The sequence below is a fragment of the Ostrinia furnacalis genome, unplaced genomic scaffold (genome assembly GCF_004193835.3).
Source record: "Ostrinia furnacalis isolate ACB-3 unplaced genomic scaffold, ASM419383v2 OfSCF0710, whole genome shotgun sequence".
NCBI classification, from domain to species: domain Eukaryota; kingdom Metazoa; phylum Arthropoda; class Insecta; order Lepidoptera; family Crambidae; genus Ostrinia; species Ostrinia furnacalis.
This window is the reverse complement of record NW_021130949.1, coordinates 3,254,117-3,272,763: the sequence shown is the minus strand read 5'-3', so window position 1 is coordinate 3,272,763 and position 18,647 is coordinate 3,254,117. Positions and strand designations below refer to the sequence as shown.

General features: G+C 33.0%; 3 protein-coding genes across 3 annotated transcripts; 1 reads left to right on the top strand and 2 right to left on the bottom strand.

Annotated features, from left to right (window-relative positions):
* Window positions 1-570: 570 nt before the first annotated feature.
* On the bottom strand, window positions 571-10,803 carry Nt5c (5' nucleotidase C). Its single transcript, XM_028300418.1, has 9 exons — window positions 10,407-10,803; window positions 10,007-10,182; window positions 9,688-9,915; window positions 8,776-8,910; window positions 8,334-8,491; window positions 5,860-6,046; window positions 5,193-5,333; window positions 4,459-4,610; window positions 571-3,062 (listed from the first exon to the last, which is right to left on the bottom strand). The coding sequence occupies exons 1-9, from the start codon at window positions 10,558-10,560 to the stop codon at window positions 2,858-2,860; spliced, it is 1,536 nt and encodes a 511-aa protein (XP_028156219.1). The 5' UTR covers window positions 10,561-10,803; the 3' UTR covers window positions 571-2,857.
* A 709-nt stretch (window positions 10,804-11,512) lies between these two features.
* On the bottom strand, window positions 11,513-15,046 carry LOC114349847 (poly(U)-specific endoribonuclease homolog). The gene is made up of 7 exons (XM_028300425.1): window positions 14,793-15,046; window positions 13,319-14,288; window positions 12,990-13,101; window positions 12,712-12,796; window positions 12,439-12,582; window positions 12,042-12,130; window positions 11,513-11,902 (listed from the first exon to the last, which is right to left on the bottom strand). Exons 1-7 carry the CDS (start codon window positions 14,845-14,847, stop codon window positions 11,669-11,671), a joined length of 1,689 nt encoding a protein of 562 aa, XP_028156226.1. The 5' UTR covers window positions 14,848-15,046; the 3' UTR covers window positions 11,513-11,668.
* Window positions 15,047-16,149: 1,103 nt separating this feature from the next.
* rasp (protein-cysteine N-palmitoyltransferase Rasp) lies at window positions 16,150-18,473 on the top strand. Its single transcript, XM_028300406.1, has 4 exons — window positions 16,150-16,688; window positions 16,797-17,572; window positions 17,647-17,864; window positions 17,982-18,473. Exons 1-4 carry the CDS (start codon window positions 16,589-16,591, stop codon window positions 18,466-18,468), a joined length of 1,581 nt encoding a protein of 526 aa, XP_028156207.1. The 5' UTR covers window positions 16,150-16,588; the 3' UTR covers window positions 18,469-18,473.
* The last annotated feature ends 174 nt before the right edge of the window (window positions 18,474-18,647 follow it).

Sequence of the window (18,647 nt, the reverse complement as noted above, 5' to 3'; positions counted from 1 at the left end):
CCCTCTCCCCGCCGGCTCAAGGGCTAAGGGCGGGGACTTTTGCTATGTTCACCTCCTAACTAGTCTAAATAAAGTCCTGAAGTCAGAAATTGTGTTCTACAGTTTTCCATCTATAATGCTTTATTGACTGGACTAGTAAACGAACAAATACACGATATCTTAATGTATATTAAAATGAAAACTTTATAAACTGTAGGTACGACGATGATACTTGATTTGGGTCGAGTTATTGTCTTTTTGGATAGGCAGTACATTGCAATGTCATTTAATTCACTAATCGTATTTATCGGGTAAATATTAAATCGTGTTGCTTGAAAATTCATTAATGCAGTACGAATACTTTATTACTATACAACTATTGTAAAATATTAAAATACTTCGTTAAATTCGTAAACTAATGCTGTAATGTCATAAAAAATGTATACAACAATCCTTATCAAAAGTTGTTGTGAAACCACACGATTTAAAATTTACCCGTTATGTATAATTATTACATCCAATTAGATACTCCTATGTACCTACTCTTATATACATAGAAGACAAAATAATGTCGAATATTTTTCTAAAATCTATGACTACTTCAAAATATGGCTAAAGGATCTTTCGCTTTACAAAGACTGACTTTCAAAATGACTACTTTAAGGCCTGTGTTATGAAACGACATTTATCTTGACTCGAGGTAATATTCAAGCATAAAATTGGTGTTAATAAATATTGAAATTCAACCAAGGCCAGGTTAATTCGTTTTATAATACAGACCTAATGCCCGTTTTCACTATCAATCCCTAATTTTTAAGTGACCCCAATGTAAACAAAATTCCTGTTTTGTGTTACTATAGGGGTCACTTAAAAATTAGGGATTGATGATGAAAACGGGCATAAGTCTCCAATTCTCTAAACTACTACTAAGGATAGCTTATTAACGGTGATAAAAAACAACTGAGCAAATAATAAATCTTATCAAAAATGAAATGCTTCAGAATATCAACATCAACAAAGCACAAGATGATTTCATATTAATAATTTTATAAAACTAAGATCGTAATCAAGTGATTGCTTCTAGCTTTTACTTTATAAAAATATATCTGTCTTCGTAATTACTTATCGTATTAATTAGCAAACAAGATTGATGTTATGTGCCACTCATATGTAACTATATCAATCAATCAAAAATTATGAAGCGTATTATATAGCCTTGTCACAAATAGATCAAGTTATTGGAGTTACATACATTTTAATCACAAAATCAACGTTAAAAACGTGTATCAGTAGTGGAAATTCAATTAGAAACACATATTTGAAGAAATAAATGAAGATTAGCGGCAAGATCACTTTTTAAAGCAAATTCCAAAGAGTTTCATTACGTTCGTATAGATGCAACGTATAATTATTAAATCTACAACAAAGAAATTATAATAAAACTTGGGAAAGTATTGCAATAACATCAAATTACAAACGAAGAGGAGACACATAAAAAAGCCTATTTAGGATATTAATATAGCAAACATATTGACGATAAAATTAAATAATTAATAAGTTGTTTCACTTGCTGCATTCATCTCGAGTTAAATTACAAAAAATAACAGATTATTTCAAATTAACTAACCACCACTGGTCTGTATTATCTAGCAATTGGTAATGAAATTGACCATCTCATCTTACAATAATGTTGATCAAAACTTAAAAATAACATTATTAAAGATACTTAAATACTTTTAAGATAATAGAAAAGTTAATTATATTAAAATTCATGCATTTTAAATTGACTACGTCTTCGTAAATAATAAATAAATAGTAAAGGTATATTAGTATACTTTTTCAATCGAAAATATTGCACAAATAAACTGCTAATAATAAAAATAATGATTTTATCAACAATATGCACCTTATAACATTTTTAAAATACCAAGGTGGTAACGTTAATAATTAATATACTATGGTACTATTTACAGATATTAACAATATAATAACTGATTGTTATTTGAAATGAAAATATGGTTTTCGAACTTCACTAATTGAGTGTGTAGGTAAATTAAGTATTTGTCTTAAATCATAATTATTTTATTGCAAACCAATCTAGATGTTTACTTAGACATGGAAGTTTGAATTATATGAAGATATTATAAGATATTTCATTCATCAGATCCACGGAACGTAAGCAGTTTTCGTCAGATGCTAAGTAAACAGTTTTCTTGCAAGAATCTGACTAAAGGCTCTCATCAATCGGGAGGATGACCGTCCGATGTAACAGTGTTGCACGCTCAAAATACAATTTGGCATTGGTTACATTACACGAGTATACTCTCGATGAATGAGCACCTTAATATCGTATGATATAAATAATATTACATTGCAACTCTACATAGTATTTCATAACTTAAAGACATAATATACTGACTTTAAAAAATTAACAATGATTTATGTATTTAAAAGCTTTAATTAAATCGATTTATGAGACAGTATTAAATACTTTTGACTAGAAAACAGTTGGCTGAATACTTATCTATATCTACTTTTTCGCTTTTCCATTAAATATAATAAACTAAATACTATCCAAATATGATATGTATAAATAAAGAAAATACGCAGTTATACATCCTAGATCATATCAAAGGAACATGTTACAGAATATTCAAAATATTCATAATACCATTTTTGTGAGTAACTTATCATAAAAGGGATGTATAAATATGTATAACAGACCTAAAAGGATTCTAAACGAGTTATATATCTGATTGCTTAATACTGTTCTTAAAATAACATTATTCAATTGAACTTAAATAGCAACAAAATCAGTGAAAGTTTATCTTTCTTACATTAAAATAAACATAATTGCCACGATACTTTCAGCTTAAAACTAGACGAAATAGGAGCCGTATTCGTGTGGCATCACTCCCCGCCGTGGGTAGAAAGTGTGAGTGAGGGAGTAGTTGAGAAGATTCGTGATATTTGAGGTGTAAATGTCGGCGAATCTGAACAACCTCCTAGAGAAGTATGTGGGGTTGTGGTAGGTCCGGAACACGCTACCGAACTGGGGGTTAAACACCGCCTTTATTTCGTTCCTGGAAGCGAGATAAGAACTCCTACAATGCGTCGGCATGAAAAGCAAACACAGGCGATTATTTATTTACAGCCAATCAGTCAATTTGTACGAAGAGCTTGCAATCAATCACAGCCATAAAAGGCAATGTATTTCAAATTATTTAATTCACATTTACGTGCGGGAATAGTCCCTAGTAGCATTCCCTAATGTTTCCAACATCCAGTGCTATCAAAAATAGTAAAAACAATATCTTTTTCTAACTTACTTAAAAATGGATATCAACTGTTCTGAAAATACCTTTTGGCAGTGATTCATTGCATTCCACACTCGTACTTGTATATAATTTTGTTCATCAAATGCGCAATAGCATACGACACAAGTTTACGAAAAACAATTCCAATAATAGCATGTTTACCGTTTACACACACGCGAGTAAATACGAGTGAGCCATATCTATAAACACTAGCAATCCCTTGTCAATTGTTTTATAAATAAAAATAATTCCTGATGTGTTCAATTAAATAGGCATTGTTTGAAATTAGTTTTTAAATTAACATCCTGAATTATAATTATTGAACCACGGACAAAAAATGTTTGTTCATATTTCATAATTGCAAATTAGCATCGCTTTCGCCTTTCGATTTATTAAAAACAAGAGTTCGACGAACTAATATCAACACATAATCCATATTATGTAATTAAAGTTAAAAAAAACTGATAAATTAAGAAAACTGACACAAAACTCTACACCTCTGTAACACAATCTGTAGTGTTAATGGTTAAAAATAAAACTCTCTCGATGAGGTACCGGATTCGATTCCCCGTTGGGTTACACGTGTCAAATCTCTGTGTTTCCAGTTTTTTAAGGAAAGGACATTGCACACGCGATTGTCTGAAAATAATTCGCGCGATCTGATTGAACAACCGAACGCGATGGAGGACTGTTGTGGACGCCCTTTACCCCATCTAGGAGACATAAGATCTTATGTCAAAGTAAGTCAAGTGATTGAACAACCTAATATAACAGACTGTAAATACACCAGTCTGATAAAGTTATGACCTCCGTTTTTACAACATAGACAAAGAAGAATAATTTTGTCTATACTCGACGCAAAAACTCGCAGCAGGTGGGGGCCATAAGTAATTTTTGATGATGATGCACACTGGCTAATATTTTTTATTAATTATTACGTATTTTAAACAACACTATGCCTGCCTCTGTATTACGTCACCCAAAACCATTGTGAGTGCGAGAGAAAACGTGATATGCACTGTTTTAATATTACACTGCCTGCCACAAGTCTTTGCTCCGAGTAAGCGCTCTTTTAGCGAAAATCATTCTGTTATTGAATGCTCATTTATCATAAAACTCGTCTCAAGTACCGAATAGCGGTTTAATATGAAACTTTACTGACCTAAGATAGTCCCGCTCAGCCATCCACTGGCCGATGACCTCGACGGCCTCCGGTTCCTTATAGTCTTGGTGGTCCTCGATAAGCTGGGTCAGCATCTGAAGCCAGTTCGCATTCTCCTTGAAAGACTGCGTGTTGAGGGTCTTGATCTCGTGCTGAGAACAAATTAATACATAGGTACATTCGTTTGAGAGGATATTTTTTTATTTGTTTGTTTTAATTTTAAATAGTTAAAGTTAATTAAAATTATTGGTTAACAGTTGACTCATTATAATACCAGCTTTAAAAATAATAAAGTCCATACGAGTACACCGACAATAAGTATGAAAAAGAGTCCAGCCTATGATTGGTCCTAGTAATCAATCAATCAATCACGAAGTGTGAATTCAGTTATATTGTCTGAAAATCTAGTGATAATGTCGACCGTAGACGGTTAGTTGATTGATCACAATAGATTAACCAATAGATTAGTTTGTTTGCTTCATAGATAATAGAATTTCTTCACCTGTTAAATTAATGTGTCTGATTATTATAACCGATTGCAAAAACATCTATTGCATTTATTATATCAAATGAAATGGATTAAGAGTATTAAAATCGAGATGCCCGACATTGTGGGCGTGGCCAAAGGTGGGTCGCTGAACTGTATGACGTCACAGGTCGCTGCAGAGTGGTCCCAATATTAAGCGAGATGGCTGACAATATGGAGGTTGCCTAATGAAGGTGTGTTACTGAACTGTAATCTCGTTGATGATGGCGCCGGTCCGCCAGCCGTGCTCGAGCGTGACGTCAGCCAGGTCACTGTAGGGGTGGTCTCCGAAGTACAACACCTGGTGCCCGCTCCAGCCCGTCAGGTCTTGCAGCTGCTTCACTGTGCCCTGGAGACAATTGAGAACATTTGAGGTGACAATAGACCAACGGTTACCCAGTACGAACTCCTTCGATTGATGAATTAATAATAAATAATAATAATGAATATCCTTGGACATTTTACTCTGTGCCTCTAGTCCCAAACTAAGCAAAGCTTGTACTATATGTACTAGACAACGGATGTAAACATACTGAAATACTTTTTTTGTAAATACATACATATTATACCTACACAGAAAAGACAGCGAATTATTGTGGTGAATCCTAACACGAGCATCTTACTTGGAGTGGTTAGCGGGAAAATTAGTCATAAAATCTTCGCTTAAATAGGTTAGTATGTAAGTACTATGTAATGTTTTTAAAAAGATATTGTGTAAAAGAGATACATGAGGCACCGTTTATTATCTGTTGTTCGCTTTGCACTGGAAGAATCTTCAAATTGTTTTGTTTGGTCAATATCATATCCAAATAATACGCACAGCTTCCATAGCGTCCACGATCCATAGCGTCATAATACGCACAGCATGTCCTCACCTCATAATAAATGATCCCCTTCTCCAAAGACGTGACCTTCTCCCAGATGTGCGTATTGGCGTTCTTATCAAACACCCTGATTGGGCGAGACACTTCAGTGAAGAACTTGGGCTTGTTCGCGTTTACGATCACCACGTCGAAGAAGTCCCGCCAGTCGTGACCAACTAGCATCTCCATGCCCGCATTGCTGGAATTAAATGAAATATACAGGGTGTAAAAATGCATGATAAAGCTTTTTTTTATCTGTTTTTATTTAAAACATGGTCCGTCCCATCGAATCTTAATACATTAAGATTTATTAATTAGAAAGAGGTTTCCTCTTGCGAAACCATATCCACTACAAATCTTGCAGCTTTGTTGGATCAGCTAAAAAACATTTTTTTCTAAATTGTAGTACACATTCTTGTGAAACTTTCACAAAATTAAATGACGAAGCTTAAAACTATGCATTCTAAACATACAACCATGTTACCTAAATGATTATTAGAGGACAATACAAACTGTTATTTTTATTTTTGAGCTGAGACAAATTTTTAGCGTTTTCCTTAAAATTTGTGGTCTGGCCGGTCTGAAAACCGGCCGGTCGGTGTCGGTAGTAATAAAGGAAAAAAAAAGAGTGGAAGGCCTTCGTACGTCACGTCTACCGATGCGTGGCCGCCACTCGATGCAGTAGGTATTATTACTATATTATGTATGACTATCAGACTATTTGGACCAATATTTTGGTCCACTTCTAATCAGTACGAAGAATCGGCCGATACCAAATCAGTGTAATACATGTTCGTTCATACTCATTAATATCCCAATTAAAACTATCGGCCGACAAAAAATCTGCAGTCTACAGGCACTTTTTCACTTACACAAAATGATAAGGGCTGTTGGTCACCAGAAACAAGTTCTTTTCAGATTCTTGTAACATTTGGAAATATTTTCTTAGGTCTGGATTGGGCCTGATGTACTCTTCGACATTCTGAGCAACAATCTTGTGCATTATCGGATGGCAGCTTTGTACAGAGTTCTGGAATATAGTAAAAAATAAAACTGGATGAAATCTATCACCTCACATCTCATAATTAAGGTATTACTATTGCCCATTTTCATTATCAATCCCTAATTTTTAAGTGACCCCTATGAAAACAAAATGCCTGTTTTGTGCTACCATAGGGGTCACTTGAAAAGTTAAAAATTAGGGATTGATGGTGAAAATGAGCATAGGTCTACTTTTTTAACTGAAGTAAACTCTACCCAGATTTTAAGTTTGTTCATCTGCTATCAAACAGTGTAAATAAAGTAAAAAAAGACCTTGACACAATAATTTATTTTCTCTAGTATATGGACAGAACTACATTTTATCAGAGAAACTGAATTCTTGGCTTAAGCCTCAAATCTCTAATTAAAAGTAATATAAATATTTCTTACCTTAACATCCAAAAACAAGATTTCTGGATGATAATCAATATGGTTCTTTATGAAATACTCTGCTACATTACACAGCAGGCCCATCTCAGGTACTGAGAACAANACTGAAGAGTATTTCAAATAATTATTATGACTGGATAAAAAGGCTGGTACCCAGAGCCATAAAACATCACAGATTAATAAGAACTAGGCCACGCCCACTAGGTTTATTCCACTTGCACCTGTAGAAAGTGCGAGACAAAATTGGTTTATTCCAATTTGTACTGCAAAACCAAATTTACTAAAAACTCAGTGTACTTTCTTTATGGGAGACTCTTGTTTATCTTAAATAACAGGTATTGGTCCCTACTTTTATCTCTGTGAATATGGCAAGAATGCAAAGTAACACGGTGTATATAGGGTGTAAAAATGCATTATAAAGCTTTTTTTTTTATCTGTTTTTATTTAAAACATGGTCCGTCCCATCGAATCTTAATACATTAAGATTTATTAATTAGAAAGAGGCTTCCTCTTGCGAAACCATATCCACTACAAATCTTGCAGCTTTGTTGGATCAGCTAAAAAACATTTTTTTCTAAATTGTAGTACAGATTCTTGTGAAACTTTCACAAAATTAAATGACGAAGCTTAAAACTATGCATTCTGAACATACAACCATGTTACCTAAATATGACTATTAGAGAACAATACAAACTGTTATTTTTATTTTTGAGCTGAGACAAATTTTTGGCGTTTTCCTTAACATTAGTGGTCTGGTCGGTCCAAAAACCGGTTGGTCGGTGTCGGTAGTAATAGAATAAAGGAAAAAAAAGAGTGGAAGACCTTCCTACGTCACGTCTAGCGGTGCGTGGCCGGCACTCGATGCAGTAGGTATTATTACTATGTGAATGAGTCTCGCAGACTAGACTATTTAGACCGGTAGTTTGGTCAGCTTCTAATCAGTACGAAGAATCGGCCGATACCAAATCGTATAATACATGTTCATACTTATTAATGTCCCAATTAAAACTATCGTCCGAAAAAAATCTGCAGTCTACACGCACTTTTTCACTTACACAAAATGATAAGGGCTGTTGGTCACCAGAAACAAGTTCTTTTCAGATTCTTGCAACATTTGGAAATATTTTCTTAGGTCTGGATTGGGCCTGATGTACTCTTCGACATTCTGAGCAACTATCTTGTGCATTATCGGATGGCAGCTTTGTACAGAGTTCTGGAATATAGTAAAAATTAAACTGGAAGAAATGAAGAAATCTATCACCTCACATCTCATAATTAATGTCTACTTTTTTAACTGAAGTAAACTCTACCCAGATTTTAAGTTTGTTCATCTGCTATCAAACAGTGTAGGTAAATAAAATAAAGAAGAGATGACCTTGACACAATTATTTATTTTCTCTGGTATTTACACAGAACTATATTTTATCAAAGAAATTGAATTTTTAGCTTAAGCCTCAAATCTCTAATTAAAAAGTACCAAATATAAATATTTCTTACCTTAACATCCAAAAACAAGATCTCTGGGTGATAATCAATATGGTTCTTTATGAAATACTCTGCTACATTACACAGCAGTCCCATCTCAGGTACTGAGAACAGATCCGCCAAATGCACCATCTTTGCGCGATTTGCCTGAAATGTTAACCAGAAGTACATTTGAAACAAACTGGTCTTAAATATTTTAAGTTTTAATTTTTAAAGATAGATAAGAGCATTACATCTAATTCTTGTTTCAATTTACATAAGATATTCTTACATACATAGTTAACTATCATAACATGCAGGAAATAATTTTAAGTACCAATATTTCAGTAACTGATCTGTGACATTGTTTATTTCCATATTACCATAACATGCGCTGCAGAACTGCTAGTAAATAATAACATCATGTCATAAAACATACAATATAATTTGCTAACCTACATCTGTATAAATAATATAGCTCTAGTACAGTCAGTACATTATTTACAATTGCACATCAGTGTCATGTCACATGGGCCTTGTATCAACACAAGACGTAGGGGAGTGGACAAATGAATGATTGCTTACAAGTGCTGTTGATTACTAACACATGTCGCTATAACTGGCCGTAATACATTGAATAGTCGTAAATCGCATGCAGTTACTAGACTGATCTTTTGCATATGCTCTGACGAGATGCTGGATAAAAGATTATGAGAACAAGTTTCAGGTAAACAGATGTATTTGGTTATTTTCTTAGTAAGTCTATGTTATTATGTTGTTTGACTTACCTTACCTTTCCGCTGTGCAAAAAATTGCATGCAAGTTTATTTACAAAGAATTAAAAACACCACTAAATTAATGAACTTCTAGTGCCTACAATTAAATTGATTTCAGTGTTTCTTTCAAATTGTAAAGAGATCAGTTGAAATAGTTCAACAATATTACCTTATGGGCTCTAGTGTCACCTTCCACGTAGGCAATAGGAATTATTCTGTTCTTGTAGATTTTTAGCACTTCCTCTGTAGAGACAGGTGTGAGGCCTCTATAGACGGCACCAAACTGGATTTGTAGGAACGAGTCCAGTTTCAGCAGCAACCCTTTTTCAATGTCATAGTGAAGACCTCTTACAGCAAAGTTTGGCTTGTACTCCAAATTTAAAATTTCCGGTGGATACTAAAAATGTAGAAGAAAGGGACGTTAAAATTATAAGTCTATAATAATGTTGTTAGTATAATAAAAAATTCTAAATGTATCGTCAACTTACATTGTATTTTTCCAACAAGACTTCTCTGCCAAGATTATACAACAGGTGCTCCAGAGAGGGTTTGTAGTGGGCCAGAGTGTAATCATAGTCGAACCCATAAACTTTAACTTCAGATAAGTCCAACTCATTGCAGGCAAACACACCTCGAGGGTTCACATCTTGCGGTAGCTTTTTTGCTAGAAAAAGTATATAAAAAAGGAATGATATACAAACTTGATATTATATTATTATTTATGTATTATGTAGTCTTAAAAAATTTAAGAGAATTTGAAGCTATATTTACCTACATCAATAGACAATAAAGCAGGTGAATAACAGGTTCAGGAAGGTTTAAGGAAGGGGGCGAATAAGCGATAACTATTCTTGATTATAACATATTAAATACATTGTATGTACTTACAACGACATTTTAATTTAGTGCGACAGTATGCTTCTTTCAGCAATTCGCGTGTCGAATACTTCTTAGCAAGTAAAACATGGCACGTATCGATTTTCTTCGTTAGATTACGGTTCAGATATTTGATTCCACCAACTAAAGTGTTGCACAGGCTCATATTTGGAGAGATATTGGAAATTATGCAGAAGTAAAAATACACTTACAAAAGTGAAGAAACAGGTGCGTTATCGACAATCAAATAGGAGGAAGTTTATGAACATTTACGTTCAATTTATTTAAAAAAGGTGTTAATTAACATTCTCTTAATACAAACATTCGAACATCGTTGCATAATTCAAAACCTAATCGAAGACACAACCACGATACTCGACTCTTTTCAGCAACTTAAAAAAAATCACTGATGATGATTGACAAGACAAATCCTGTCAGTTGTCTCATGTGTCACTGTCAGTAGTGTCAGTCATCACACATGACATACAGTGTTGTATGTGTGAATTTAATCATAATCAATATTAACGAATCTTAGCTTCGAGCTATAAAATTGCAAAAGGGAGAAGTGACATCACTGACATCCGAGCCTTTAACCTATAAGTGTCAGGTAGGTACAAACTTTTGTTTGGTGTGCTATTTGATACACGATATACATGTACTACAAAAATATTATGTTGTCCCGAAAAGATAATAATTATTTAAGATGTATGTAAATGGTGTCTTAACTAAATATATTTTTAACGACGGCTTGGCCTAATAGTTCGCCTGTCGGGCTAACTTGCCAAAAGTCGTAAGTTCTATTGTTGTCTAGTAAGAAACTAATAGTACAAGCTTTACTAAGTTTAAGACTAGATAGCGGCGAAGTGTTCAAATCTTCAAGGTTACATTATACCTTTAGGTGCCTTTATTATTTTATAGGTTCTAGATGGCTGGAAAATCAAAAAGTAGGTACCTAGATTACTTGTCTTGTTTAAGTACCTCCATTTTGAAACTGTCCCGTTGAAAACTAGGAGTTTCGATAGTTTTAGTCCAGCTGAAAAGCTTTTAATATTTAATATCATTTTTGTGCTAGCTCTTAATGTGATAATATATTATGGAAATACAAAATAAAACTAATGTTAAAATTATAAAAATATATTTATAAATATTTTTAAACAATAAAAACACAATAATATAATAGATAGTAGTATTAGTAAGCAGGATTCCGCGCAAAAACTAAACGTGATCTATCGAAATTGACACGAGGAAGCTGCAAGCGGAAGTTATACAAAAACTTATATTTGGGGATAGGCACTTCCGATATAATTTTTACTGCGATAACGGAAGTTATGAGTCATCACTTTCACGTCTTTGCCAGCAAGTTTTACATTGCAGTCATCATCAACACGAGTTAGAAAACAAACTGTGTAAAGCGCCATTTCCAATTCAGGTGATGTTCCAATAAATAAACTGTCGACAGGTTTATCCACTCCTTGTTGATTAAAATGCAATTTTATGATCGCTCCTTTCTGTAAAGCAACAAAATTCATAGTAACATAATGTGTTTTGAAATTAATAGAAGGATTTAATTAATCAGGATATTTTTAGCGCATTATTTTGAATTTATTGTAGGTTAAAAGATGTAGTTTTAATAGTTTTCTTACTTACATCATTTAATTGCGTATATTTTAAATATCCCAGGTAATTAAGACGATTTGCTTGTTCTTCTTTTGAAAAGTAAATCCAGTTATGCAATCCTAAAACAGAAAATAATAGTTTTAAATAACTCAATAGATAGATAACGTGACCGGTCAATTCAATAGATAGTTTTTGTAGAATGAGGATAATCGACGTACTCACTAGTAGGTACTTAATCAATATCATCTGTAAGACACACATCAGATTTTTATTTTACCCTAAATGGCTCTTATTATAGCTACTTATGGTTGCTGTTTAGCTTAACATGCCAAAAAAATTTTTTACAAAATAATGATGTGCAATTTCCCATAAAATATTACTTAATATATAAAATTTCAAATGAACAGGTACTTAGTCATCTACTAACCTGACACTTGGCCATTTTTAAGTTCTGACACAAAGCTATGTTCGAAACCAGAACTGCTTAATTTTCCTTTGCCTCTGGAGTATAAACCAAACCATAATTGTTTCAGAAAATCTCGCTGTTGTCGAGGATCAGGGGAAACATAGCCTGTAAATAAAATAATAATAAAATTTCATAATGCTTACTTAGTAAAGAATACGCTTAACTTTTATAAAGCAACACGACTAAACAATGTCTAGGTATTTTTATCTGATATTTATTATTAGGTATCTTTACCTTTGTCTTTTAAGAAATTCATCAAATGGCGAATAACAGATGTAGCCATTATTGCATCCATAAAGGCATTTTCTTCGTTTCTTTCCTGTAATTATTAATGTTTAATAATATTGTTTACCTTTGTTAATGAGTAATAATATTTTTGTAATTGCCAGCTTCCTGATAAATTATACATGAAGTATCTTTGACTATGGTGAAGTTAACTGTAGGTGCTCGTATGTGCTAATGTGATACTAAATGTACAAATTGCTTATGGTGTTACATTAATTGGCCGATACCTGAGGGGTGACATGCTCGTTGACTAGCGTGTCCCTTTCATAATTGTCTAATAATGGTACGAATTTTTGTATTGTCGGAATATTCCATGCTTCAGGTGCCACCGTGAGTAATCTGAAAGGAAAGACGGTATCATGTAAGCTAATATTTTGATACTAATCAATCAAGGTTAAATAAACATATTTGATAAATTTATCTTATTAGTCATAATAATTATCTTGATTAAGACCATTCCCTACAATGAAAAAAAAACTTTTACTTGACTTTTACTTGCGAAGTCAATGTACGAAGTAAAACTATTTTTATTAACAACTTAAAAAATAATACTCACGGAAGAGGCGCCTTATCATCTGTCGACTGCGAAGTTGTTTTTTCTTGATAATTAACAGTTACATATTTAGCTGCATTATTAACATCGCGTTTTAGAAGCTCCTCAGTAAGAGTTTGAAGCTCGGTGTCTGTAGGTTTACTTCCACTACTTCCTTGATTGTTATTATTTGCTAGAGTGCTAGGTAATACAGCTGGGCGATTTGAAGCTTGATTATTACCAGGCTTTGATTGGGTATTTATTATACCCATCGTTGAAGGTCTATTTGTTGTACTAGATGAAACTGCAGCAGGGCGATTAGACCCAGCAACAACACTGCTAAAACTTAATGGTTTAGGAGTTTGAGTTGGTATCATTTTCGGGGTAGACTGGGTAACAGGAAGAACTTTAGCTGTGCTACCAGAATTTGGATTATTTCCTTGTTGTAAAATTGAACTGTAACTTGGCACTTTTTGAGGACCATTTTGAGGAGTACTTTTACTGTCATAAAAATTTACTAGGTCCTTAACTTTACCAGTTCCTGATTGTGCATTTGTTGAGGAAGAAAGAGGTGGAAAGTTGGGAGCTACATAGTCTCGCCTGTTGTTTGACTGTGTCACTCTATTAGGAATCGGGCTGGTCAGAGTGCGCATAGTAGTTTGTGTGAATGATGTAGTTCCCAAAGATGGAAAATCATCCCGTTTTTTAGTAGTAGTTGATAAAGATGGATTGTTGGGAGCTACATAATCTCGTTTGCCTGACGACTGTGTTACCCTGGTAGATAATGTACTAGGCAAACTACGCGCAGTCGTTACTGTCGTTTGAGTATGAGTAGTAGATCCCAAAGGTGGAAAATCTTCTTTTTTTGTCGAAGGATTACGCACGGGTGCTACATAGTCTCTTTTAGGAACTGTCGGACTTCCTTGAACTGTTCCTGCTTCATGTAATAGGAAATCCGTATTTGTGTTGTATCGTTGCTTATTATATTCCAGGGCTGAAACATAATTATAATGATAAGCATCAGGACCTATGTTTTTGAAAGTAATTTTCTAATCCACATTGATCCGTTTGGCAATAAAATTTAACGTATATACTCGTAACAATTTATGAATGTCTTGGATTTATTAGTAATATTTTATAGCATTTATTTTGTACTAGGTACTTATGGCTTAACTATTAGTATTAAAACTTTCTTTATTTTAATTTATTTATTTATTGCTGTTTACATCATGTATAACATTCAAAGTGTAAGTATTAAGCATCAGACTGATATTAAGTAGTATAAAACAAAATATCCATTTGAATTTGCCGCGTTCGTTCCAAAAGAAATCTGACTTAAGTTTCAAAAACAGAACATTTATTATTTAAACTCAAACACAGTATAATAATAGGATTTGTTTTAATATATTAATAATTTAATCAAAAAATAACAAAGATATCGAGAAGTTAATGCGCAAATAAAAAAAGAAATCAGGCCATGATGTCTACTTCTACTTACCATTTTGTTGTTGAATCAATAAAAGTATCACAATATAATATCCACGTCTACACATAATTTTAAATCTATCATAACACAAAACTAGAGTATTAAACTAATAATCACAAGATTGTTGACTGAATTTTCGACTAGATATAACTTGACCTTTATGTTAGGGTCAAATAAGCATAGTACTTATTATTATTACTACAACCTTCGGAGCGAATCACTCCGAGCGCACGTAAGTAGTAGACTGATATAAGATGAATAAAGTCAAGGAACGTACCTACTCGCTGTTTTAAAAACTTGCGTACACTAAGAGTTCGTTCATCACAGATTATTTCCCGCTTATTGCTGGGCAGTGCAGTTGTCAGTCTTGTTTTGGACCATAATAATAATTATGTAGCTTAGTTACTACATATTATAATAACACAATCATTTTAAGTACGTAGGTCACTTGGGAATATGTAGTATGTTTATGTACCTACACCAATATATTGTTTACTGTAAAAGAAAGCTCCTAATTTAAACGCGTTATAAAATTATTTTAAAATTTTATTAATAAGTATTTTTTCTTTAATTAAGACCGTAACCACTGAAGTTTATCACACAGAAGATCATTTGACTAGATCGTCAGTTGCAGGTTCACTTGGGGCACAACTTGGGGTAACTGACAAAATCCGGTTTTTGAGTTAAATATACAGTCTTTCTTAGTTTTTACTGCTCTTTCGAATGGTATACCATACGTATACGTAAAAATTTATCTTTAAAATTACGATTACATGGACATTTTTGGGGTGTGAACTTTTCAGATTTCCTTCACAATGGAGAAGTTTCGTGATGTTGAAAACATTAGATTTCACTGAATGGGATTAAAATATACAGGGTGTTAGGTAAATGGGTATATTATCATGAGCTGACTCTGGCCCATGTTAAAATGGGCATATAAATGGTATGGTGAAGTCAGAAAATTGATATCTTTATTTTAATTATTTTAATTTTCATACAAATCGGATTTTATAAAATTTATTATGTAAAAAAAAATGTAAAGATTACATTATTATTACACCAGCAGTATCAGTTAAAGAAGTTAAATTTAGCTCAAACCAAAAAATATTGAAATTGAGCAAATTATCTTCCAGCCAACTTAAAGTAAATAGGCGTCACTATGTTACTATTACTAACATTACCCTGTTGAATTACTCATGACGTTAATTCGACATTGCTATGAAGAGGTGGGAAATTATATTCATTTTGTTTTGTTTCAAGTTTTGGTTAAAGTTGCCCCGTAGAGCTAAATATGGTAAATTATTGGTAAGTCAAAGTTTAAAAAAATATTCGAATTACTAAGTTTCACAGTATTACTTAATAGATATTATTTCAATATTTCTTTCTTTAAAAAAATACATTTCGAACGATACGAACTGCAACTGATGTTCATGATTAGGGCAATTAATGTCATAGCTCAGAGTGAGAGAGTACTATCATCATCGGTTATTTTTATGACGTTATAGCAGTACTTATTATTTTTTCTGATAACCAATTAATTTCTAATTACCACACAGTCAGAATCGATTATCGATTCACGCACACACTGCCACTCACTAGCACAAAGCTGAAGGCACTGAGCTGACATTCATTGTGCTGTCATAGTGACATTTTAGAAGATGTTTTTGTAAACATTGCGACGAAATTTTAAATTTTAATTAACATGAAAATTTAAATCATATCATGTAGATTTGTTTTATATATAAAATGTGTGTAATTTGTATTGAAAAAAATATTTTGTCTAAATTCTAATCATATAAATCTTTAACATGAAGAGCAAATTATCGTATCTTGAACTTTTATTATACTTTTTTGTTTGGATTTCTGCAAACTGTTATTGTTTGTACAAATTATTTATTGCACAAAGTGGTAAGTATTAAATTCCTTCACTTTTTAATTCATAGCGAGTGTAATATATTTTATATCACAGTTCATGACAAAGACAAGTTTTAACTCATTTATTTCTTCGACTTTCAGACTTATACAATAATAACTATGATTTCCTACATTCTTTGGGAGAACTGAAGCCAGGATGGAGGCTTTTAAACAGACTTCAAGATATTTCTGATATTGAATGGAGCAGTTGGAAGTATTTTATAAGAATATCTTGGTCCTACTTATTGATACAATTCATTGTGTCTGAAATCATACGCAAAACACAATTGCGGCTTTTGAAATATTGGTACATTTTATCAAGTATGATTTTTATAGTGTCATACATGGGCTACAGACAGTTGATAATTATTATGGCTCAGCCCATTCTTTATGCTTCAGTAATTCTTTTTGGTGGAAAGAAAATGAGTCTGTGGATCATGAGTTTATCACTCCTCATCAGCTATAATTCTCTAAAATACAAATACTTTTTCTGGTATTATTTAGATAGAGAAGACTTGAATGATGAGGAGGTTTATTTAATCTTATTTACAATAGCATGGATCAAGTTGAGGTGCATTAGTTATTCCATTGACCACATTGACATGAAAGAGAAGAGTGCAAAAAGTAAAGAAAAGATTCCATCGACAGTTGAAACATTGGTGAACATGTTCAGTTATGTGTTGTACACTCCATTGCTTTACATTGGACCGATTATTCCATATGAAGATTTTGAGAAAAGCTTTCTAGCTCAGAGTGAGAAGTTGGCCAGTCGCCTTAGAAGATTTATCTGTGATATGTTTTTGTTTACTTCATACACTTTCTTGCTGGACTGTGCATTCCATTACATATATTTCCTTGCAATGCAAAGTGATGTAGAGGTGTGTATCAAGTGAGTTCTTCAGTAATTTAGTAATAATATGATTTTCTAACTTAATGTTTTAATTTGTTCTAGACTATCAGAAAGCTGCCTACTATTGCCTTGTGTGGTGGAGGCCTGTGGATGGGACTGGAGTTCCATCTGAAGTATGTGATATCTTATGGCACCACCACAGCATTTGCTAGATTAGACAACATGGATCCACCACCAACACCTCGATGCATAGCTAGAGTCCATGTGTATTCTCAAATGTGGAGATACTTTGATGTTGGCTTGTACAAATTTTTAGTCAAGTAAGTTTACGAAAGAAGTAATATGTCTTTGAAGCCCAGTTATTTCTGTATTATAATTCATTTTTCAAGTGTATCCTAAAATTACTTATCTGTACTAATCTTGCTTTTTGTTTTCAGGTACATTTACAAACCATTTCTAAGACTGATTACCAAGAACTTCAATATACCCAAGATAATAAGCAAGCTAACAGCATCTTTTGCTACATTTGTCTTCATATTCATGTGGCATGGAACTGTATGGAATATATTTGTGTGGTCCATATTGAACTATTTAGGAATTACTTTAGAACACTTTGGCAAAGTAATTTCAGAAAGTAATAATTATAAGCTATTCAAAGAAAAGGTGTTGAAGACAGATGCAATGGAGACTCGTTTCATTGCTGCCCTTTGCACACCATTGCTGGCTTTGTCAGCAATATCTAATTTCTACCTTTTTGCTGGCAGTAAGGTTGGCAATGTTTATTTCGAATGTTTTATTAATCCATCTTTCTTCAACTCAATGCTAGTGTGCCTTTCCTTATATGGTTGCTGCCATGTATCCATAGCTTTACAAGATGTATCCTCAAGAAGGGATTCCAAACCATCAAAAATAAAGAGCAATTAGCACAATGCAGCAGTTTATTTTACTATGATATTTAAAATGCTATGTCAATAAGCTAGTTCAATTTCGAAAATCATCCCCATCATTATTTTACTTTGCCAAATTAATGTAAATGTTACATTTAACAAATACTTCAGCCAAGGTTTTTATCATCCATATCCATTTAGTAATTATTATTATTG